At 38.3% G+C, this 24092-nt stretch overlaps 10 protein-coding genes across 10 annotated transcripts; 9 read left to right on the top strand and 1 right to left on the bottom strand.

Moving 5' to 3' along the window:
* Positions 1 to 1565: 1565 nt before the first annotated feature.
* Positions 1566 to 2406, top strand: RO3G_13515 (uncharacterized protein; the record flags this gene model as incomplete). The annotated part of the gene is made up of 5 exons (XM_067668099.1): positions 1566 to 1682; positions 1731 to 1818; positions 1871 to 2100; positions 2151 to 2262; positions 2384 to 2406. The coding sequence occupies 5 exons, from the start codon at positions 1566 to 1568 to the stop codon at positions 2404 to 2406; spliced, it is 570 nt and encodes a 189-aa protein (XP_067524200.1).
* Positions 2407 to 3316: 910 nt separating this feature from the next.
* RO3G_13514 (uncharacterized protein) lies at positions 3317 to 3655 on the top strand (the record flags this gene model as incomplete). The annotated part of the gene is made up of 1 exon (XM_067668098.1): positions 3317 to 3655. The coding sequence occupies one exon, from the start codon at positions 3317 to 3319 to the stop codon at positions 3653 to 3655; it is 339 nt and encodes a 112-aa protein (XP_067524199.1).
* A 1026-nt stretch (positions 3656 to 4681) lies between these two features.
* RO3G_13513 (uncharacterized protein) lies at positions 4682 to 7116 on the top strand (the record flags this gene model as incomplete). The annotated part of the gene is made up of 6 exons (XM_067668097.1): positions 4682 to 5211; positions 5262 to 5417; positions 5469 to 5773; positions 5829 to 5991; positions 6039 to 6257; positions 6306 to 7116. 6 exons carry the CDS (start codon positions 4682 to 4684, stop codon positions 7114 to 7116), a joined length of 2184 nt encoding a protein of 727 aa, XP_067524198.1.
* An 866-nt stretch (positions 7117 to 7982) lies between these two features.
* Positions 7983 to 9242, bottom strand: RO3G_13512 (uncharacterized protein; the record flags this gene model as incomplete). The annotated part of the gene is made up of 2 exons (XM_067668096.1): positions 7983 to 8275; positions 8456 to 9242. The coding sequence occupies 2 exons, from the start codon at positions 9240 to 9242 to the stop codon at positions 7983 to 7985; spliced, it is 1080 nt and encodes a 359-aa protein (XP_067524197.1).
* A 2270-nt stretch (positions 9243 to 11512) lies between these two features.
* On the top strand, positions 11513 to 12535 carry RO3G_13511 (uncharacterized protein; the record flags this gene model as incomplete). Its single annotated transcript, XM_067668095.1, has 1 exon — positions 11513 to 12535. One exon carries the CDS (start codon positions 11513 to 11515, stop codon positions 12533 to 12535), a length of 1023 nt encoding a protein of 340 aa, XP_067524196.1.
* A 289-nt stretch (positions 12536 to 12824) lies between these two features.
* Positions 12825 to 13447, top strand: RO3G_13510 (uncharacterized protein; the record flags this gene model as incomplete). The annotated part of the gene is made up of 4 exons (XM_067668094.1): positions 12825 to 12831; positions 12880 to 13004; positions 13049 to 13165; positions 13313 to 13447. 4 exons carry the CDS (start codon positions 12825 to 12827, stop codon positions 13445 to 13447), a joined length of 384 nt encoding a protein of 127 aa, XP_067524195.1.
* Positions 13448 to 14849: 1402 nt separating this feature from the next.
* On the top strand, positions 14850 to 15787 carry RO3G_13509 (uncharacterized protein; the record flags this gene model as incomplete). Its single annotated transcript, XM_067668093.1, has 5 exons — positions 14850 to 14869; positions 14924 to 15118; positions 15165 to 15191; positions 15236 to 15535; positions 15598 to 15787. 5 exons carry the CDS (start codon positions 14850 to 14852, stop codon positions 15785 to 15787), a joined length of 732 nt encoding a protein of 243 aa, XP_067524194.1.
* A 947-nt stretch (positions 15788 to 16734) lies between these two features.
* On the top strand, positions 16735 to 17553 carry RO3G_13508 (uncharacterized protein; the record flags this gene model as incomplete). Its single annotated transcript, XM_067668092.1, has 3 exons — positions 16735 to 16979; positions 17026 to 17189; positions 17255 to 17553. 3 exons carry the CDS (start codon positions 16735 to 16737, stop codon positions 17551 to 17553), a joined length of 708 nt encoding a protein of 235 aa, XP_067524193.1.
* A 1450-nt stretch (positions 17554 to 19003) lies between these two features.
* Positions 19004 to 20211, top strand: RO3G_13507 (uncharacterized protein; the record flags this gene model as incomplete). Its single annotated transcript, XM_067668091.1, has 4 exons — positions 19004 to 19056; positions 19119 to 19455; positions 19509 to 20019; positions 20078 to 20211. The coding sequence occupies 4 exons, from the start codon at positions 19004 to 19006 to the stop codon at positions 20209 to 20211; spliced, it is 1035 nt and encodes a 344-aa protein (XP_067524192.1).
* A 1268-nt stretch (positions 20212 to 21479) lies between these two features.
* RO3G_13506 (uncharacterized protein) lies at positions 21480 to 23940 on the top strand (the record flags this gene model as incomplete). The annotated part of the gene is made up of 2 exons (XM_067668090.1): positions 21480 to 23366; positions 23422 to 23940. The coding sequence occupies 2 exons, from the start codon at positions 21480 to 21482 to the stop codon at positions 23938 to 23940; spliced, it is 2406 nt and encodes an 801-aa protein (XP_067524191.1).
* Positions 23941 to 24092: the final 152 nt, after the last annotated feature.

Here is a 24092-nt window from a genome sequence, read left to right as displayed (position 1 = left end):
GATTGGTGGTTACCATTAGAAATCATGTCCATGTTTTTTTTAAGGAAAAATTACAAAATAAAATGCAAAAGAATCAAATGAGTAAAGAAAAAAAAAAGAGTGAAGGGTAAAAAAAAAAAAAAGAAGAAAATATGATAGTTGTGAGTTGTATCTTTCTTTATCCTTTTTTCTTTTCTTTAATAAATAGCAATAGAAAAGAAAGAAAAATAGTGAATATTATGCTTTAAAGTTTTTTTTTTTTCTTGGAGATGATTTTGTGACTTTTTTATGCTAGTTCCACTTCTTCCAATCAAACACACAATGTTTTAGTTCAACTTATGCTTCGTCATGCTGTTCAAAAGAGACTTTTCAAACAAGATTATAGCTCGTTTGTTAAATTCGACTTTTTTTTTTTTTATTTTCTCCTCATATTTTTCTTTGATCTTTGTTTGCTTTACGAATCAACATTGTATGACTTCCATAGAGGATATAACATACGGATTGTTTTGGCAAGTATCAAGTATAAATTTTACTGGCTAGCTTCCAGACGGTCTCTCTCTCGTCCTTTTTTTTTTTTTTTTTTAATTAAATCAAGCAAATAATGTAGTAAAATTATCAAAAAAAAATTCACGACTTGTGTTTTTCGTTTATTAAGGGTACTCTAGATGACTATGGATTGGATACAAACTATGTTTGACTTGTATCAAATATCCCCCCAAAAAAAAGGTGGATGATGTAGCTTCCATCGACTTTCAATTAGAAACTAGCAAGGTTTTCATGATTCAGACATCGGTCTATGACCTGAGATAGGTTTGCAAAAGAATAAAGGCAGTAAATTCAAGGATGGGCACATAGAGAAAGGAACCTGCTTGATTTCAAAGACGGTGGGTGTGATCTTTGTGAGTGATTTAAAGAAAGATGAAGTTAAAAGTTAAAAAAAGGCCAGAGTCTTTGTCATGAAACAAATGAACAAGGCAAAAGATGAGGGCATGCTATGAATGAGATAAATTTGATCTTTTGTTCCACTTTTATGAAAAGTGTAGTGATTATGAAAGTAATTAATATAATTATTACATTAATTAAACCATAGTACACACAATGACTAGTGATGGTCTACTACTACTACTACTACTACAAAAAAAAAGAGATTCTTCTGAATTCATTTTCAAAAGAACCGTCCCTTATGGTTTCAAGATGAACAAATGGAGCAGAATACATTACTTTTTTCACACAGATGGTTTATTAATAATTTTGATATAAATAGTACACTTCAGTCTCTCAACAATTCATTTCGTTTTGTGTTATCCATCAGTCTTCATCATTTTTGTAGGCTAAAACATGAATTGATGTTAACACATCTACCATCTCCTTGATCTTCAGAATCTAATCCGACAGTAAATCCTTTTCCTTTGCTCTACACACTCGAATATCTCTGAAACATGATTAAATGAACTAAGCGGGGAGCTAAAATAGTAAAGTGGTACCTTGACCCTTATTTTCATCTGACTTTTAAACCTAGAGTAGAAATCTGATTTTTCAAACTCTTTTTCTTTTTTTTTTTCTAAATACAATACACACGATTTGTTATGGTTCTTTGTATAGGAGGAGAAAAGGCTATTAAAAGAAAATTGATTGTGGTTGGTGATGGTGCATGTGGAAAGACATCCTTATTAAATGTGTATACAACAGGTTATTTTCCTCAGGTAAGGAAAAGAAAGAAAGCAAAGAGTGAACTGAATGTTTTTTTATAGGTTTATGAACCCACTGTGTTTGATAATTATGTGAATGATGTTTATGTGGATGGTAAACATGTCGAGTTATCTATTTGGGATACAGCAGGTAAAAAAAGAAGAAGAAAGAGAAGAGGGTTGTGCTGACATGAAAAAAAAAGGACAAGAAGAGTTTGATCGTATAAGGTCATTATCTTATAATGATACACATGCCATCATGATTTGTTTTTCAGTTGATAATAAGGATTCATTAGAGAATATACCAAATAGATGGATGGAAGAATTAGAAGAAGGATGCCCCAGAGCAAAAATCATTTTGGTTGCACTAAAATGTGATTTAAGAGAAGATGAAGCGACCTTGAAGAGATGTGATCCTATTTTATATAAACAGGTAGGATGATCTGATGAACACAGGATAGCATTGATTTATATCCTTATTAGGGACTGGAGGTAGCCAAGAGTATACGTGCAGTAAGATATCTTGAATGTTCAGCAAAACATAACAGAGGTGTAAGAGAATGCTTTGATCAAGCAGCTAAAGTGGCTATTTCAGGTAAAGACACAATGTGAAACCGCGTGTATCTTTCTTTGTACTCACCTTTTTTTTTCTTTCTCCCAAGTGAAATTGGATGATAGATCATCTAAGCATACTTGCATTATACTTTAATTTGTAGTTGTTTATATTATACCTTTCTAATTATTTATAAAAAAAAGAAACTTGTTGATTCCCCCCCTTTTCTCTTTCATTATTTGTGTAAGACAAAGACCATGCAAAGATCGACAGTGTATCATTTTTAAATTGACTTTTTAAAGTGGGGGAAATTAAGTGACGCTTGTTCTTTGTTACATTGTCACTGCTTTTATGGATGGTGACATCATCTAAACCCACTGCTGTCAAATCCACCTCTTCAAAAGACGGTGATCAACTCCTATTTTGTATGTTGGATATCCTACAAAATGAGACAAAAAACCAAATTGAGTGATGAATGGATTACAAAAGATGAAACATCTACTTTAGACTGCCATCCTTTCTTTGCTATTGAAATATAAAAAAATAGCAATGATGGACTAGATAAAAGGTGTCAGTGAAGAAAAGAAAGGGGGGAATGTTTACTTTTTTAGTGACCATGAACGCGACTTCTGTATTTTATGCAGCTTTCAGTTCAACTATCACATGTTATTGACATGGACAAAAAATATTCACATGTTGTGAATGAAAATCATATTCATTATGCTTTACCAACTCATTTTTTACTGAAACATCAAGACTTCATTTCAGATGGAGAATCAAAGCGCGTTTATTGAAGGGATGAATCTCAAATTGTATGAAACAGAATCTTCACATTGACTTTACGCGTAAGAGAAAAAAAAAAAGAGAGAGAAAGAAAGAGCTTTTATCATGTGAATGAAAACAAATAGAACTGCATTTATGAACAACTTGCACGATAAAATGGCGTTGTACGTGAGAAGATGGAATCCTTTTTTTTTTTTTTTTTCTTGAATTTTTTTATTTTACTTTTTTTTTTTCTTTTTCATATCGAATGGATATTGAAGCAGCCAATTATTTACTTAAATTATCAACTTCTTCAAGTAGAGAACAACATAGGATGACAAGAAAGTTTCCTATATCTTCTGTTGGGAATGATAAAGTAGTCAATCGACCTTCAAGACATCACAACTGTCCTTTATGTCCCAAATCATTTTATCGTCTAGAACATTTGAATCGTCACATCCGAACACACACAGGTGAAAAGCCTTATGGATGTTCGTTTGATGGCTGTCAAAAGCGATTCTCTCGTTCTGATGAACTCTCTCGTCATTTGAATATACATAAAAAAATCAAACAAGTTCGACCTCACCGATCTCTATTGGATTTAATTGATCGACCTCCTTGGGATCGTGCCTTACCACCTGTTGCATCAACTCATGCAAAGAAACCATTGTAAATAGTTTATTAAACATTCTCTCTCCTTTTCTTTTTTTTTTTTTTGTTCGTGAGAAAAATCAAGTCTTTTTTTCTCACAATACCACTCAGTCATCATTTTATGTAATAAAGAAAGTGACTTTTTAAGGAACAATTTTATTATTCATCCAAAAATAATCATCATTTACAACAAGTCAGACCAAAAAAGAGAGAGGTCAAAAGATACTTGATCCAACCTCAATCCCCCTTTCCTTTCTCTCTTGCCTTCTTTTCTGGATTGTTTTCATACTCCTACTTGCACAAAGGAATCATTTTTCGGAATCAACAAAATGATAGACTGGATCAAGACAGTGACAGCAACAAGAAGTCAAGAGAGAATAGTGGATAAAGTAGGAAGGTTGATAAAAGAAAATAACCTGTGGCAATTCTTGATTCCAATGGTTCTTGTCACAATACAAGTGGACGTTGAATTTATAGGCAAATGTGTGTGTGTGTGTGTGAGCACAAGATTTTTATTTGTTTTTTTATTTTTTATTTTATTTTATTTTATTTTATTTTTTTTTTTTTTGCATCTTAAAACACACAATTACATAAAATGAGTGTTTTCCTTGATACTTTACGTAAACATGACCTTGATCAGGTAAACAAACACACCAAAAAAAAAAAAAAAAAAAAGTTTAGCACTTTTTTTTTTTTTTTTTTTCATCTGTTTTGATTGTTGTAATAAAATTGCACATAGTTTTATTCAACGTGAGTGTTTTCTCTCTCTCTCTCTCTCTTTACATAAACATATTTCATTTTGGACTCTTTATTAATTATCTTTTTTTTTTTCTAAACATCTTTAACAATCTAGTTTTTCCACACACGGAATAACTCATCTTCAAAGTTTAGCTCAGGTACTTTTTTTAGACTCAAAAAAAAAGGAGAAGGGATTGATTGGTATCTGTTTTAGCTTTCTTTACAAGATTATTCTCGATTGGGTATTACAAGTACATCAGACAGAAGAAAGATATTTGGTCTTGTACAATCCATTCGTAAAGATATACCCATGGCCACCTCCACTTCTACTTTCACCAGCGGACTTAAACAACAAAGACAACCCAGCACGAGATTACCTCAACCGGATATGATGCAAAGAAGGAGACCGAGTATCATTGACAATAAATCTGAAAGAATCATTCGATCCCGTACCATGTCCGATGCACCTCGTCCTGATCTTCAACGGAAAGATAATAAAAGAGTCAATCTTCGAAAATCCTTGTTTATGGATTCACCTGAAGATGAGGATGAGGAGGAAGAGACCGAAGAAGACGATTCGGATGATGGGACGAGAAAGAACAGAAAGTATAGAATATCAGCCCCTTTGCTGGATGCTTATGGTGTACCCATGTCACCTGCCAAAGCGGCTTCTTCCATCAGGTCCGCTCAGACTGGGTTTGTATTGCCACCCAGTGATTTGGATCAAAAGATCAGAGTGTGTGTTCGAAAGAGACCGTTGAATAAAAAGGAACTAGACAAGGCTGAAAAGGATGTGGCACCGACAATAGGCACAAGAAGTTTACAGATCAATGAACCAAAGTAAGTCTTCATCCTCTCCTCCTCCTCCTCCTTCTTATCTCCTCCTCTAGATTACGATTGGACATGAGTAAATACACTGAGCAGCATTCGTTTACTTTTGATGACGTATTTGATTCGGATGTACCTAATTCAACCGTTTATGAACGCACTGCACTTCCCTTGGTGAATTATATATTCAAAGGTGGAAAAGCAACTTGTTTTGCCTAGTAAGTCTTTTTTATTATTTTTTTTTGTCAACTCACTTTGTGTGCAACCAGTGGTCAAACAGGTTCTGGTAAAACGTTCACGATGCTGAATCCAAGACATGGTCTGTACATCTTGGCAGCTCGTGATATATTCACCATGCTACGTAAACCAGAGAATGAGTACTTGACAGCTTGGATCGGTTTATACGAAATATACCAGGGACAACTCTATGACTTGCTGAACGAACGCAAAAAGTTGTTTGCAAGAGAAGACGGAAAGAGCAATGTGATTATTACAGGATTAAAAGAATATCCGATTGACAATGTAGATAAACTGATTCAGATATTTGAATATGGCAGCAGTGTTCGTACCACAGGTAAACGATCCAGTCGTCATCCCCCCCCTTCACTTTCTTACTCTCTACTTTTCAGGTTCCACGGGGGCTAATGATAGCTCTTCAAGATCCCATGCTGTCTTGCAAATCTTGCTAAAGCATAAAGAAAACAAAAAGAGGATTCATGGAAAATTAAGTTTTATTGACTTGGCAGGCTCAGAACGAGGTGCGGATAGAGGAGAGGCAGATACAAAGACAAGGTGAGCCAAGAAGATGTCCAAGCCTGTTTATTAAACCCAGTGATTAGGATGGAAGGTGCCGAGATCAACAAGAGTCTGTTGGCTCTTAAGGAATGCATTCGAGCCTTGGACAAAGATAAACGACATACACCCTTCAGACAGAGCAAACTAACTCAAGTATTAAAAGATTCATTTGTCGGCCATTCTCGTACTTGCATGGTGGCCACTATCTCACCAGGTGGTTCTAATAGTGAACACACCTTGAATACCTTGAGATATGCCGACAGGTAAGTAAAACGAGCTGGATTGGAAGGAGGTAATAACAAAGGATGTAGAGTCAAAGAACTCAAAGGTGAAAGAGACAAGCGACAGTTGACGGCGAATGCTGTGCAAGATAATAATAACAATATACAAGAAGAAGAAGTGTATGAAGAAGTATATGAAGAAGAAGTATATGAAGCATACGAAGAAGAAGAAGAAGAAGAATATTTTAGTAATGAATCCGATATCCTTGATGAAGATACCTTTAACGAAGAAAACTTATTCGACGTTGATTTCCCCCATGAACAAGATACCTTTATTCACTCTGCAACTCATGATGACAAAAGACTGTCTGAACCCCCAAGGTCTGACACTGAAACCTACACTCAACATTCGAGCAGACCAAACTCCATGGTCTATCACCGATCCAACACCGTTCAATACCCTGACCAGCGACCTTTGTCTTTACAAAAGAATTTTCCGAGATCTTTTTCAACCTATTCAAAACATTCAACCGACACCGCCTCAGATACCTCCTCCACCTATTCCTCCCCTCAACGTTCTTTTCATCCGACGGTCAATACCACCTCCATGTCAGCACCCCCTCTTCAGATCGACAGCGTACCCTCCTTCAGTAACGATCATATCGATGAATTCATCCGATTCCATCGAGCCGAGATTCGTGAAATATCCGATTGTACCAAACGAGAAACCAAGCTGGTGGCCAACATGTCACTCCAGCTATCGGCTGACAGTCAGACGAGAAACACATCTGAATTCCTAAAGTATTTGCAAGATCTCGATGAACTACTGGAACACAAGCTGGCCGCAGTAGAGGCCTTAAGGGATCGTATTAGTGATACGGTGGGCCAGATTGAATTATAAAAAAGTGTTTATTATATAAAGCTATCCTTCTTTTTTCTCTCCATTCACCGGAACGACCCATAACCTTCTTTCTCTTTCCAACTCTCTCTGTCTTCTTTCAGCCGCTTCCTTCTTTCTTCTTTTGGCTGCTGCCTTTCTGGCAGCCTGGATCTGTTCTTCAATCGCTTCCCTCTTTTGTTCCATCAAATAATCCAATCCATCATGCAGTGGATTCGTCTCTCTCACCTCGATCCCTCCAAAATCATAGGGAATAGGCCCTGTTTTAGCCACAGGGTCCGCAGTAGGCACGATGGCGAACGTGAGTGTTGTCAAGCAGCAGAGTACAATTAAAAATTTCATGATTGGGGGAAAAAAAAAGAGAAGAATGCGATGTGTGCCTGAGAAAAAAAGGGGGGCGGGGGATGAGGAATCATGTACGATTTGAATTTAAACGTACCTTCTTTTTCCACTTTTTCTTTTTTTTTTTTTTTTTTTTTTTTTTTTTTTTGATAAATGACGGTAGATAAAAAGAAGGATTCAACTTTCCCCAGTCTTGAAAAAGACCCACCACCCGCTTATCCAACTTCCAGTTGCTATCACCAACTGAGTGATATTCAACCCAAAAGTACTTGTACTAGCCATACTGCCTGTTTCAATAACACACTTTCATGTAGTCATCGATCAAGATCATTACCCACTGACGCCCCCACCACAAACCATCATCATCCATCGACAGCCGACGAGATCAAAAGACTCTTGTTGTTGGGGATGGTAAAGAAAAAAAGGAAGGTTTTATTATGATGTATGACTGATAGCCTATACAGTCTAGCTGCTTTATGTCTTTGCTTTGGTGCAAAAGAATGTTGTTGTTAATAAAAGGGAGGGGACTATTGATGTTTCCAAGAAAAATGATGACAGCTGTAGTGTTCTTTGGGTCCATCTTGGGGACCCACCGGCTTTGAGCAGACATAAAACGTCCTACCCAAATTCTTGCCCTTCTTGGTCACGGTCCGTTCCAGACAAGGTGCGTCGTGGCCTGAACATCGCGGTCTCTCGGGTGCTTGGAAGAGGGCGGACCAGGCAGTGACCTGTTTGTCTTTGATCTCTGGCAAATCATCCACCCAGTCTTTCGGTCCATGGCCCCACAGATCCTCTTGTGACCTGTTCACGGGAGGAGCCCCTGTGTTTTTCGTCGAAAAGAACGCACTGAGACCCTTTTGCCTCTTGCTGATTTCACGGCTGCTCTCTGTCCGGTTGGATTCCACCTGCTTTCTCTTCTTGTCGTCCGGTCCAGAGGATGGCGCGAGTCGGTGGGTCGTGGTCGACTTTAAAAAATAACTTGACAGTTTCTTTTGCTTACTTGAGAACTCTGGAAAGTTGGTGGTCAACAGAGGGGACGTGGTGTCAGGCTGGGCACATCGCATCTGCTCTGGGTCGATCGCAAAGTCAGCATAGACCGGACAGTGATCGGATCCGATGATCTGCGGCTGAATATCCGCATACACAAAACGCGGTTGGAGGCCATGCGAGGCCAAGACATAGTCGATCCGCGTGCCATAATTCGCCGGACGAGCGTTGATGCGGGTATTCCAGCAGGTAAACATCCCCTTTCGATCTGGATGATAATACCGCGCCATGTCGATCATGGACCCTTGAGGGCCTATCAGTCGATCGACCCAGCGTCGGTGCGGTAGGTCCTTGAAGTCCTTGAGGCCATGCTGCCGCATGCTCTCCTTGGGGTCACAGTGATCGATCGTGTCATGGACCGCGTTCACATCGCCCACCAAGACGACCTGCTGCCCCTTGGCCAGGTAATCCTCGATCCGCTTTTGTACACAACCATAATAATCCATGATGAACTCGCCGCGTGCTTCGCTCGCAAAGTTTGGGAAATAAATGTTGATCAACACCAGGCATTCGAATTCCAAAATGATGCAGCGTCCCTCAGCGTCCAAGGCATCGGCTGGCGTCTGGAGCGTCTTCAAAAAGTCTGCGTCAAACGGTCGGTTCTGGAGGATGCCGGTGATGCCCTCCAGGCTCGCCTTGGGTAAACCGATCTCGGATTTCACATACACAGACACACCCGAATAACCCAGCTTGGCTTTGGAGAATGAAAAATAGGCATCGTAGCCGGGAACAAGGGCCATGTCTCGTGTTATTTTCGATCGTTGGCATTTCACTTCTTGAAGACTGTTGTAAGGGGGGGGGGGTCAGCAGGTGGGGCAAAGAAAGAAAAAGAAAGATTTAGTTGAATGTCAAGAAGGAAAGAGTTTTATTATGCCCACTTGCCATATAATATCAGCTTCAAGTGTATCAAGTAACACCTAACAAAAACCCTTTACTCTTTTTATTCAAATGAAACCATCTCCTTTACTTTGTACGATTTTGTTTCACACCAAGGATGGTATTGTAATGTCGTGTTTAAACCATTCACATTCCAAGTTAAAATCCTCATTTTCTTTTGTTTTTTTTAAATAAAAAAAAAATGCAAAGTTTTTTTTTTGTTCCATAAAACAATGAGCGGGCTTCAGAATAAAATAAGGGATCTTCACTCTTTCAATGGTTTTGGTTGCATACTTTGATAGATTGTGTAGTCCTTAAAGAATCACATCGTGATTGAATACAGCAAATAACAGTGTGCTAATTTCTACTTTGATTGTCAACCATCGGTCGTTTCCTTCGTCTACAGAGATCAGTGTGGTATAAGAATGCTTGTCGCTATTTTCAACAAGATGCTGGATGCTTTGTCGTATGTCCATTAGAGACTTTGATGGTACTTGCTATGTTTAGCGATAGACTCACTACTTTTTAGAAGCTTGCTTTCACAGAGCCCTTTTATTCGTTTTAAAAAGTTGGTTCTTCTTGAAGGCGACTGTGTGAATTGATTGGCAGAATCCAAATGAATCCTTTTCTGAACGCGTTTCTCTAGACAACACGTTTATGGATCATGATGAGCCAAAGAATGACCAAAGAGTGTTTGTTATACCTACTATCTTCGTTTGCTTTCAATCATGTGATTTTTGAATTGTTATACGATTGTGAGTAGATTTTTATCAGTAGATTGCTTATGCGTGGGTACATTTGACATGTTGTTCATTTATCAATACAGACGCTTGTCGAAATGGATAATGACAAGTATCGAAATACATTCATACAGAGAATAGACATCTTTTTCTAGACTATTTTCTCTGCCCATCTTCATTCCTGCTGTCAATTAAATTATTTGAAATATCGAATAGTGCATGTTTGCATTCGTCTGATTTTGGCAATAGAAAAAAGATAGAATATTGTGTATAAAACAAAATTGAGTTCAGCAGCAAAAGAACCAAAAGAATAGGCATACGCTGCTCACTTTTTCTTTGTTTCATCAGCTATTCATTTTAAAAAAGAAAAGAGCAAATCAAACCAGGCTCCAGTCTACATATACCTTTCGGCATGATTTTTATTTCTACTGATTTTGCAACAAACTGTACTTTAGGACAGCTTTGAAGAGCAGTTTCTAAAGAGGATGGATGATTAAGATTGACAATTTGGCTTGCCTATCAAGATGACAGAGACATGGACCTCCTGTTTTTGGATAGGACATGCTATACTGTGATGAAAGAGATCAATAGCTTGAGTGAATAAGATGGCTTGATGCTTTGAAAATCCCCCCCCCCCTAGATGGCAAGGGAGATCATGTAGGATGGCTCAATCCATTCAGAGGATGGTGTGAAAGAAGCTGCTTTTGATCATCTTGTTTGACAATGATAGTCTATTGGATCTCGTGTGTCAAGTCCTGTCTATATTCTTTCTATGCTTACAACATCTATTGAAAAGAAAAGGGGGGGGAGGTTGTGTTGAATACTCCATGGGACAATAGTATACTTTTTTTCTTACTTCTCATCCGTGGTGACAAGACAACTGACGAAATGAATCCTAAAATACCACAGTCATCATTTGCTGATAAACAAGTGTAATGATAACCAAAGAGCGTCTTTTCTTTAGTAAGACGAGTGGATGGAGATCAAGGTTGCATGAATTTTAGAGACGTTTCACTTGTGTTACATTTCTCCTTGAACATGACGTAAGTCTGTGTGGCATTGAATATACCATGTGAACATTTTGCTATATAAAAAAAAAAGCTTATTATTTTATCCAACGACACTGACATGAATGAGAGGTATAAAAAAATAAAATATAAATAAAAATAAAAAAAAAGAGAGAGAGAACGGAAGATAGAGTGTATAATTTTTATTTTATTTGATGAAAAAAAGTGAATCTAATCGTTCCGTTATCTTTGAATAAATAGATTTGATTGGTGAAATAAAAATATATATTACTTTACTGATAAGAAACCATTGGATTGTTTTATTGGATAAAAAGATCCAAAAGTGAAATCATTTCTTTTTTCTTTTTTTTTTTTTTATTATTTTTTATGATTCAAAGAAAATTGAATAAAGATAGTTCACTTGTGATTGATACAGACCCATTTCATAATAAAAGTAATCCATTTCCATCCCCTTCTACTTCACCTGTCTGGCGAAGTAAATGCCAATTGACCAAATCACCCACGACACAATCCACTTGGGATTATTCTATTCAAAGTCCTGCTGCTTCCTTTCTGACCAGCTTTGGATCATCACTTGTGGATGGTGAAGAAGAAGAAGAAGGAGATGAGATTGATGATTATGTGCTTGATAAAGTCATTGGTTATGGTGGATTCTCTGTGATCCGAAAAGGATTTCGTATTTCGGATGGAAAGAAGGTGGCGATAAAAGTCATCAAGAGACAAGAAGACGAGGTGAGACTCGAGAGAGAGATCAAGCTGTGGAAGTCACTGAATCATCCCAACATTGTCTGCTTGGAAAAAGTACTAGAGACGGACCATGCGACATTTATCGTCTGTGATTATTGTGAGAATGGCAATCTGCTGGATTATGTGAAGCAGAAGAAACGAACGGAGGATGAGATACGCAAGGTGTTTGGTGAATTATGTGATGCCCTAGGCTATTTACATCAAGAAGCCAGGCTGGTTCACAAGGATTTAAAGTTGGAAAACGTCTTGTTGGATGAAAACAACAAGGTCAAGTTGTGTGATTTCGGTCTGGCCATCTGTCAACAACCGATCACTTCTTGCAGTGATATCGCGGGTGGTTCACTGGCTTATGCTGCGCCTGAACAAATCAAATCGACCCGAGCGATCTCTTGTCCGTTGACTGACATTTGGTCTCTGGGTGTCATTCTCTATGCTCTCGTCAGTCGTAAATTACCTTTTCAGGATGATTATGATCTTCGCTTACAACAAAAGATTCTTTTGGGTGATTATGACATGCCATCCGATATTTCTCTTGAATTACAAGATTTGATTCAACACTGTCTCATGCCTGATCCTCATCAACGTTTTAATATTCAACAAGTCTTGCAATCTTCTTGGTTGAATCCTAAAGTCTGTATATAAAATGATACCACTGTAATAAAATGTAATCTTTATGCTGTCACACATAAAATAAGAAAAAAAAATTCTTTTTTTATATTTTTTTATTTTTTTTTTATTTTTTATTATGTCAGATGGGATATATCCTTGTTTAGACACGATTTATTCCTCTGTGGGTCATTATACAAAGGTGATTTTAAAAAATGAAAAAGAATATGAAGGTTATCTTTATACGATAGATCCTGAAACAAAACATGTTGTGTTGTATAAAGAAAAAAACATTAAAATTATATTTCATTCGACTATTCAACAAATGACTTGTAAGTAATTCAGAGTGAATCATCATTCCCATCTCATCTGTAGTGTAGTTGATAAGAATCGATCTTTAGAATTAAAAGAAATGGATAATGACATCCTAAAGGATCCACGGGTTGAATTCAATCAGGCTCATTTAGAGTCAAGACGTCATCAACTCATCGAATTCTTCAAAAAGGTAACCAAGCCCTGATCCATACACTGACTGACATTTCCTTTTAGAATCGTATACCGATTGAATATGACAAAGATGTGATACACGTGCTAGGTTCTGCTGATATAAGACCACCTTTTGTGGTGACGAGTGTTCAGTGTGAAAATGGGTTGATACGTAAACGTGTACGTGATTTGATGATTGAATTTGATCATTTATTTAAATAAACTCAAGTACACACCGAGTGATGAAGCATCACTAATACATTCGCAGCATCTTCTTCTGTTGTTCTCTTGATCCTTCTTTTCTTTTCTGATAGACGATTTCGATAGAATCTATTGCTTGTTCTTTTGGGTCTTGTCCAATTCAACTGGGTCTCTAGTGTCTTTAAATCCATCTCTTCCAATCCATATTTCCTTTTGAAATTGGCTAATTCTAATCGCGTCTTCAATCGATGCATTATCTAATGTCGCGTAAATACATTTTACTTTTTAGAAAAATAACTGAGTTTTAATTGATTTTGTATGTTTCATTTTTTTTTACCTTTGTTATGTTTAATTCTTCATTCATCATCCACTCGAAAGGAAAAAAAAAAGCATAAAAGAGAAAGAAAAATCATCTTTTTTTTTTATATCTTTTTTATGACGCGTGAAATTCAAAAAAGGGATTTTTAATGTCAGGTGAGTATCATGTTGCATTTAAAAAAAAAGATTTCCTTTTTTTTATTGATGTTGTATAGACCCTCTCTTTTTCTCCCTTTTTTCTTTCATGTTTTAGGGAGGATCATCTGATCACTTGGCCTTTTTTTTCACAGGAGATCGGTTGTAGAAATGATATCATTTAAAAGACCAGAACGGTTGATAAAAGATGGGTGATGAAAGCAAGTTTATTATTAGGATTGATATTAATTTTCATTTAAATTAGGAAACAAGTGATTCACATCGTACTTTTCTTCATCCTTCAAAAACTCTGATAATTCAAATTCGATTGGGATCATGACTGTTTGGGTATCTTGGGTTGGTTTGATAAAGTGTGCGAGATCTTTGAGTATTTCACTGTCGGTAACGCATGGTCTTTCTATACTTGGTTCTGTTTCTATTTTGGGTGTAGGCATCCGGTCTACATCTCCTTTCACTTTATTTCTTTCCATCATGAAGGCAGTAGAAAAGATAAAAAGAAGAAGGGTCAAATCATCTCTTCTTTATATCTTTTTCTCAGCACAGCACAGTGAATCATCCTCTGTGTTTTTTCTTGGCTCTTTACGTATTTCAATAAAAAAAAAAAAAAAAAAAAAAGGAAAATAAAGTTATTTACATTTTCACAAAAAATGATTTGCTGCGGAAGATCCTAAAAAGTATTCAGTTGTAAACATTGTCTGCCAAGTGTAAGGGCTCTGCTTTTATCACTGTGCCACCAAGATGACATTGGTTCTGATCGACTTTTAGGACAGCAGTCTACTGAAATCTATCCTCTTTGACAGAGGTCACACACACTTCAATCCTTTGTAGGAGATTCACATCGATCAAGACAATGTTTGCTTTGGGCATTGTTTGCACTCGAGCATAAAACATAAACAAACAGACTCTTTTCTTGAATACAAGATGACAACAGATGTTTTTAAACTACGCAATTATTCCAAAAAAAAAAGAAAAAAAAAAAGGGTGATTCAACACTGTTCATCGTGCTATTGGTTGAGTTTAGTTTTCTAAGAGTGAAATAGAGACTAAAAGAAATGTCCATCACTTTGTGTAATCTTGTCACAAAATTAAAAATTCATTTTTTTTTTTTTTCCACTCAATCTCTCTATTTTTTTTCTCTTTCTCCTTTTTTTTTTCTTTCTCTTCTTCTTTTTATTGATATATTTACTTGATGTCAACTTGTACTGTCAGGTAAAAAGTAAAAGATGAATAAAAGAGTGGGAGATGTTGATTGGATATGAATAGGGTGGCTTTGAGAGTAAGACCCTTCTTGGATAAAGAAGAACCCAAGAGTTGTATTAGTTTTATACCCAATCAACCTCATATTTTGATCGATCAAAACAGACAATTTACTTTTGATCATGTCTATTCTCCATCTGTCAGTCAAGAAGATGTCTATCAATCTGCTATTCAACCTTTATTTGATCAGTTCATCACAGGGTCAGTAATCAACCCAATCGAATCATTCGCTGACATTCTCTTTTAGTTACAATGCAACCATCTTGGCTTATGGGTAATAAAGAATCAAACTCAGAATGATATTCATATTGTTCATAGACAAACAGGCAGTGGGAAAACTTATAGCATGGGTACATCCTATCATCAGCAGGATCCAAAACAAAATGGTATTGTTCCTCGTTTTGCAGAAAACTTATTTCATTTTATTCAAACTCAGTTAAACAATAACGACATGACTTATAAAGTGAGAGTCTCCTTTTTGGAATTGTACAATGAAGACATTATTGATTTACTCAACATCAACAACACAAACATCACGATTCGAGAGGATGTGATTGGAAACATATCTTGGTCAGGCATACATGAACAAGAAGTAAAGGAGTCTAAAGATCTATTAAAGTACGTGATCCTCATGTTCGTCAAAGAGAGAGAAAGAGTAAAAAAATAATGTGATTGATTAGTTGCTTATATCAAGGATCTATAGCACGTACAACAGCTTCAACCGACATGAACAGTCAATCGTCTCGATCCCATGCCATCTTTTCCGTCACACTCACCCAACACGTCCTATCCTCAAAAAAAGAAATCACCTCCAAATTTCACTTTGTTGACCTCGCCGGTTCAGAAAGAGTACGTCCCAACCGATCCTGACTGTGACTGACGTATTCTATAGCTCAAAAAGACCAACGCCGTCGGGGATCGTGCTCGGGAAGGCATCTCGATCAACGCCGGACTTTTAGCCCTTGGCAACGTGATCTCGGCCCTCAGCGATGACAAACTCCGTGGGCAGTACATTCCCTACCGAAATTCCAAACTCACCCGACTCCTACAGGACAGTCTGGGTGGCAACAGTCAGACGTTGATGCTCGCCTGTGTCTCACCCGCGGACAGCAACCAGCACGAGACCCTGAGCACGATCAAGTATGCCAACCGAGCCAAACGGATCACGAACAAGGTCATGATCAACCAGCAGCAGAACGAGACCGAGGCCCTCAAGGAACAAGTCCGCCAGCTGCGTCAGGAACTCGAGCTGAGTGATGCCTTCATCAAAGAGGTCCATCTCGAGCTCGACGAACTTCGAAAACGAAACGAGACGCTCGAGGCCGCCCTCGGTCGTGCCAAGCTGGAGGATGACGAGCTCACGTTGGTCGGTTCGTCGAGTGATGAAAACAATCACCGCCTGTCGGTCCCTGTGCCCACACGGACCTCGAGTTCCACCAAAAGGAAAAAAAAATCATATCATGCCACCAGTACCCGAAAGCGAGGGTCGGCGGTTGCGTCTGACCGGCTCGAGTTGATCGAGCGACAGAAAGAGCGGATCAAACAAGAGTCTTTGCTTCTAAAGCAACTCAAGGTAATCCGGTCGGTTGAAAGTATCCTCTAACGCCCCCTCTTCTGTCTAGGCCAGTAAAGAAGTCGACGTCAGCAAGTTAATCAGCTTGTGTCAATCAAGCATCAAAGAGCAAAAGCAGCTCATTCATTCCATCGAACAAATCCCTCCAGCCGAACCCAAGAACAAACGGTCCTCTTTACCACAGCCAAAGCAACCGAAACGGATACCCAGTGAAAAGACGAGTCACAGACAGCTCCAGGTCGAGATGGATCGTCTGATCTTGGAAAATGAAAATATATCCGCTCAAGTGAAACAGATGGGCTTGATTGTCAAACGGGTCTTTAGCATGATGAATAACGCGACGATCTCCATACAGCAACTGAAACCTATATTAAATAAAGCAGTCATCATACACAACACGCTCATCAAGCAAAAGACAAATGAGACCAGCAAACGATCTTCTCTGGATCAAACAAGATCAGCAGAAGCTATATACCAAGACATCCTAAAGTAAGTATCGGTCGAAAGCCAGCCTGGACTGACCTCACTTCAACAGACTCGTCTCTCTGGACCATGTCAAGAATCACGCGACCTGTGCCGAAATCACCCAAGAGTTGAAACAAAAAAAGATTCAGCTCATGCGGGAACAAAAGGAACTCTTAAAGGAACGCAAGGAGATGATTACCGAATTCTACAATGACGATGCCTCACAGCAAGACGGTCAGCAGTACATGGATGAGCGCATCGATGAGATCACGATCCAAGTCGACTATCTCTCTCTTCAGATACAGGAACTCACCGCGTTCAGCAAACCGAGCCCGAGACCTTCGCTGGCGGACTTGATTCAGCCCCTGAAAGAAAACGAGCTGAGGTCGCTGCTCTCCTTGGTGATCCAGCAGGATGTGATCAGGGGCGTGGTGAAGTCGAGCATGTATCAGTTGGCCGAAGAGACCCTGTACAGATATCAGCAAGGCTTTGTCCAGTTACGAAGGCTGGAGAAAGTCATGAACCATCACATCCTCCAACACTTGCTCACATCACCCACACGAATCCTCACCAACGGACTCGTCTTGATCTCTGGTAAAAAATAATTCCTTACGTATCTCTTGTTCAACCACATCCTCCTCTCTCTCTCTCTTTTTAATAAATTCCCATCTTAATATCACTCTCCATCTTACCCACCCGCTCATCTTTTTTTCAGAGTTCCAGACAGAGAGTGACCCGAACCTTTCACGTCCAATGTTCAACCTGGACACGCTCCTGCTGCTAACTCCAAAAAGACGTCTTGAGATACCGTCATGTTGGCAGGCCCCTGATGAGTGTGCTTTAGAGAGGCATCTTTTTGAAGGGCTGCTCTGAAAGTGTTTCCTTTGTCCCTCAACCATTTGCGTTTACCTTCCTGTTTGATCCACAGCGAAAAGAGGTACCGTGCCTAGCCTTGCATGTCTTGGACGACAGCAGTCATCGAGCTTCATGTCGGTTCTGTTTCTTCCATGAGAATGGAATCCATCCCGTTTTTTGAGCAATCAAAGAAAATTATTTCGTTCTTGATTTGAAACAGGTCAAACGATCCACATGTCCATCTCTAGCCAATGCTTCCTTTTGTCTCATAAAAAGTAATTTACACTTTTTTTGATTCGTCTCATTCGAAAAAAGATATTGAACAAGAGAGCATCCCCTTTTTACGCGAAAAGATATCAAAAGAATGTCTTCAACACGTTTGATCAAACAATCGACATGAACTATTTATTAAAAACACGTTCTGTCAACAAATCTAATCATGTCGAGTTGTATAACCAAAGGTCCATTACATCATTCATCCTATTTCATTTGTTAAACTGTGTTTCGGCAATATCAAGCAAACGAGAAGAAAAAAAAAAAAAATACAAACCTTTGGTAGAACAGGATTGGCTGGAACAAAAAAAAAAAAAAGGGCGCGGGTTTTCAATAATTTTTTTTTTCTGCTTCCGAGCCGCAGCACAAGTGGAGAGAGAGAGAAAGATAAAAAAGGAAGAAAAAAAAAAAAACTTTTTTTTTCTACCAATTTTATTTATCATGACCTATTTAGGTTCCTTATTTAAATTAAAGATACCAGTAACAAACGATCCTCGACTATTACCATCTTGGCGTAAACGTTTGTTACTGTTTCTTGTATGCTTTATTGCTATCATTCCCGGATTTTGTTCAACGATTTATGTAAAAAGAAAGTGTGTGTGTGTGTTGTTTCTGTGGTTGACCTATTCTCTTCTATTTGTCTAGTTGCCTGCATTGGAAGCGATCACTGTCGAATTAGACAGTCCTAGTATCATGGTCACCCTGAGTAACTCAGTCTACATGTTATTTATGGGAATTGCTGTAAGTGCAATAGGAGGATAAGAAAACAGTATGCCTAAGAAAATGACCAGCCTATATTTTATAGTAGCATCAGTGATCACTGGAAGATCCGTCGATCTGTTTATTTTTTTTCTATTGTGATTTATACTGTGGGTTCACTGGCTGCTGTATTTGCAAATGATATTTATGTTCTACTTGGCATGAGGATATTACAAGCAACCGGTATTTCCTCTGCTTGGGCTATTGGTGCAGGGTAATGAAGGATGCATAGAAAAAAAAAAAAGGGACAGAGTTGAGCTGATGAAGTACATTTAGTTCTGTTGCTGATATTTATGAAGTTCATGAAAGAGGTAATGCGCTTGGTATTTATTTTACTGGACAGTTTGCAGGACCTTTATTTGGACCGATCATTGGAGGCTATTTAGTAGAAAGATGGGGATGGCGATCTGTCTTTTGGATACTGTTTGTCTTTGGTTGTTTATTATTAGCGCTTGTGTTTTTTGCCATGGAGGAAACGTATAGAGAGGAATCGATTTGGGGAAAAGAAGACTATGTAGAAAAGACGAATGAAAAGGAAGAATTGGATGTGGGCAATCGATCTGAACAAGTCACAGCGGTTGAAACACCTACGATGAATCCACTGGCTTCACTGGTACAGACAAAAGGAAAAGAATGCATCCATCAGAGGCTTACAGTTACATGTAGGCTTTATTGAGACATCCTTTTGTGCTCATTTTTTCCATGGCAACTGGATTTGCATTTGGTGGCATGTTTGCAATTGAAAACATGCTTCCGTCACTTTACACGTCTACGTATGGTCTGAGTTCGGGTGTGATTGGCCTGACCTTTATCTCTCCAGGATTGGGAGAAGTCATTGGTTCCTTGCTTTCGGGCAAATTATCAGATTTGTTTTTGAACCGCGCACGATCCAAACGAGGTGGCATCGCTATTCCCGAAGATCGGTTAGCACCGAATGTGTGGCCGGCAGCGTTTGTTCTCAACCCGCTCTCTTTCTTTTTATGGGGTTGGCCAGTTCAGTTTGGTTGGAGTGTGTGGGTATCGATCATTATGTTTGGTGTGCAATGTTTTGCAATGGTTCAAATATTCAATCCTGCCATGTCCTATTTGGTAGATGCCGTGTCGGATCGTGGAGCGAGTGTAACAGCCGCCGCCAATCTTGTCAGAATGATCTGGTCGTGTGTGTTGAGCTTGATTGGTAAGAAAAAGAGAGGAAATCGTCAGTTGACAGGAATTGACCCATACTTTTTATTTAGCTAACCCAATGACTGAAGCTGTTGGTCCTGGATGGGTTACTTTCTTTTTTGGCATGCTCAATTTTAGTTGGGCATTTTTATTACTGCTAATGAAATTGAAAGGTTCTAAAATACGTGCATATTCTGGCTATTAAAAGTATAAAGATGCAAATAAATTAATACCAACGCATACAACATCCATCTATTTCTCTTTTTTAAAATAAAGCGCAGGTTTCATGTTTTAAATAAAGCAAGTGACAGTTTAGAAATTACACGTGGGAATTGCGACACAAAATTTTATTAAAATCAGCTATTTCAAGCTATTGTTGATGTCTTTCCTTTTTTTACTATTTTTCCTCACTATTCAAGTTGTATAGGCTGCTTTTATATCCATAGCTTGATTGATACAAGTGCATATCAACTCGTTACACCACAAATCAAAACCTTTATTTTTTATTTTTTTTCTTTGTGTGTGGAGTTTTATTTTACCTTGTGTTCTATGAGAAAAAAAAAAAAAAATGCTATTGTTCTCCCTTTTTTTCATTTTATATTTTTTTCATTTGTAAACATATAGTTTTCATATGACAGAAGTACCTATTCTATGTAGAGTTCAAGCACTTTACCCTTTCAAATCAAATGATCCTTCTTCACTTTGTTTTGAACAAGATGACTATATTGACGTTTTAACGAAATTACCTTCTGGTTGGTGGGATGGACTGTAATCATGAACCACTTTTTATATACAAAATATTAAACCTTTTTTTCAACTAGGTGTAATGGTATGAGAGGCTGGTTTCCAAGTAATTATGTAAAAGTTGTTGAAGAAGAGGAACAAATATTAGAGCCTGACATTAAGAAAAGAAATACGGAATACAGATTGAGTTTATTAAGTAATCATACACCTGAGTGGATCATACAAAAGACAGAGGACGGTATAGATACATATTATTACAATACCATCACTGGAGAAATGAGAATTGATCCACCAAATGAAGAAGGAGAACAAGTCTATCACAGCGAGAACAATGGAAATCGCTGGTCTGATCAAAGTACACTGACATCTTCAAACATAGATAGAGAAGTAAATCCAGAAATAAGCTCTGTTCATCAAATCACTAACAAAATAAATATAGAGCCAATACCTTACCGCTGCTTTAACTAAAACTCTGCAAACAAGCAACAGTTACAACCAAGAAACAGCATCAGTAACACCCAATCATTTTGTAAATATTCTCTTCTTCTTTTTCTTTACTCATCTAGTTCTTGTTAGATATCCACTCTTGATAATTCCCAAACTATACCTTCCCGGCCCTTTTCGACCATCAACGAACCCATGACTTGGCCAAAATTGTTTCAGCATATCGCACTCACCATCCATCAACTCAGTGCGTCTGTAAAATCCGAACAACGTCAGACATACAATATGAATGCTATCTATATCGTGAACGTGATTCGACACATGCTTGTTTCGTCCAACACAATCGATAAAGAATCTTCTCCGATTCACCAACATACCAACCTGCGTATTCATCACCGTGCTATGATGGCCAGTCTATCCAAACTGGTCTTGTCTGCACAGAGCGCACATGATGATGCTCGTATCCTGTCCGAATGCAACGAGCTGTTGAGTACCGTAAAGCACTTTGTCTCTACCTGTCAAGAACTTTTGATACCCCTTGTGCCTGTCGATCCACAATTTGTTCAGACCAAGGAAGAAGCAGAACCTCCGTCGGTGGTTCACAGCAACCGATACAGTTTGCAACTAAACCTCGCAGAGAATTTGGAAACCATGGGCATATCCATTCAAGATTCTGCAGGGACCATCATGACCTACGTCAACAATTGTTCGGGAGATGATAAAAATTCGCTCGTCGTCTTGCTCTTTACTCACTTTCGTAACCTCTCCAACCAGACCGGTCTTTTCTTGGCTTATTTGGATGAGACCGATTTCAGCAGCGTGCTGGAACAGTCCGAGATGAGGGACCTGAAGCAAGGCAAGCAGGCATTGGCTGATGCTCTCGGGGTCCTTTTCATCAAGCTGCAGGCCATGACAAGTGAGCATATTGAGGATTTTAATGCGTGTTTGAAGGCGACACGAGAAGCGGCGGCCGCTTTGTTTGTGCCCATCGAATTGATCTGTGCGAGTGTGTTGCATTTAGCAAAGAAGAACAGAAGTAACAGTAATGCTTCCAGTCTTCAAATGAATAATAAAAAGATGGTCTCAATCGAAGAGAAAAAGGAGTCTACTATTGCAGAAGAGATAGAAGAGGAGGAAGAGAAGAAGGCAGAAGAAAAGAAAGAGAGAATGGTAAAAGAGCAAACGGAAGAAAAGAAAGACAGAGGTGAATCAGTCATACCATTAGAAAGACATCAGTCTGAAATCGTGCAATCCTCCAGTGAAAGGCCATCTATCGTCCAACGGTCTCAAACAACGCCCTCTTCAGACAAAATCAAGAAATTCTTTGGCGACGATGCACCTGTTGCAGAAACAGTAAATACGAAACCTGCAGTCAGCGAGCGTCCTGACTTTTTACAGTACGATTATGGACCCAACGATATTGTGTTCAACATGGAAGGCCATGTCAAGGGAGGTACATTACCAGCCCTTGTGGAAAGGTTGACGATGCATGACTATTTTGATATGAACTTTATCAACACGTTTTTATTGACCTATCGATCGTTTTGTGCCTCCTCGGATTTGCTGGATCTGTTAGAGGCAAGATATAACCTAAAATGTCCAGAGGGGTTGACAGAGGAAGAAGCGACGATTTGGGAAGAAAAGAAATTGAAGTTGGTCCGGTTGCGTGTGTTTAACGTATTGAAGAATTGGCTTGAGCTGTACTACAATGAAGATGACAGTGTCTTGCTTGATCGACTGATGGAATTCATTGAGACACACATCAGAACTACCTTAAAGTTCTCCAATGGACAGCTGGAATCCTTGATTCAAAAGAGAAAAGAGGGTGTCGCTGTAGAAAATGTGGGGCTCAAAAAGATGGTCTTGACCTTGCCTGATCCCCCTGAGCCTATCTTGCCCAAGAATCGAAAACGAGCCAAGTTGTTGGACATTGATATATTGGAAATGGCGAGACAGTTGACGATCATGGACTTTAAGTTGTACAGCTCAATTCGTCCTATTGAGTGTTTAGATAAAGCATGGTCAAGAGATGATGATTCAGTTGCGGTCAACATCAGAGCTTCCATTGAATACTGTAATCAAGTCACTTCTTGGGTTTCTGATGTCATCTTGAGTCAACAAGACATAAAAAAGAGAAGTGTGATGATCAAGTACTGGGTGCAAGTAGCTGAGGTAATGAAACGTACTATTTATTTTATTTGTTTGCTTATAAAACATTGTATAATAGAAATGTAGAATGTTGAACAACTTCAATACATGTATGGCTATCCTATCTGCTTTTGATAATAGTTCTGTAGGCCGGTTGAAGCGTACTTGGGAAGCAGTTGGAGCAAGAACAAATCAAATATTACAGCAGATCCGTAAATTGATGGGGGCCAACCGAAACTTTACAGAATACCGAGCTTTAATTCACTCTGTCAACCCACCTTGTATACCATTCTTGGGTATCTATTTGCAAGACTTGACTTTTATTGAAGATGGTAATTCTAATGAACTCAAGAAAAATAAAGAGTTGATCAACTTTGCCAAACGAGCCAAGACAGCTGAAGTCATTCGAGAAATTCAACAATATCAATCTTCTTTATACCAATTAAAACCAGTAGAAGAGATACAAGAGTTCATTAAATCAAACTTGCTGAGTACAAGGGATGAAGAACAATTGTATAATGAAAGTTTAAAGATTGAACCAAGAGAAAGAGAAGATGAAAAGATTACTCGATTATTACAAGAGTCTGGATTCTTGTAATTCAAAACATAAAATTTTATTCTACAATACTTTTAAACTTCGTCCGGAACGGAAACTTAATAAAGATACTATTAATAACCAGAAACCGTTTTGGCTGATTTGTGTCTGCTATCAATGTACCAAAGAGTGATGCTTCATTTAAAAGAATCGGA

The sequence above is a fragment of the Rhizopus delemar genome, genomic scaffold (genome assembly GCF_000149305.1).
Source record: "Rhizopus delemar RA 99-880 supercont3.12 genomic scaffold, whole genome shotgun sequence".
Taxonomy (NCBI): domain Eukaryota; kingdom Fungi; phylum Mucoromycota; class Mucoromycetes; order Mucorales; family Rhizopodaceae; genus Rhizopus; species Rhizopus delemar.
The sequence above is the reverse complement of the archived record's forward strand: the minus strand, read 5'-3'. Positions and strand labels throughout refer to the sequence as shown.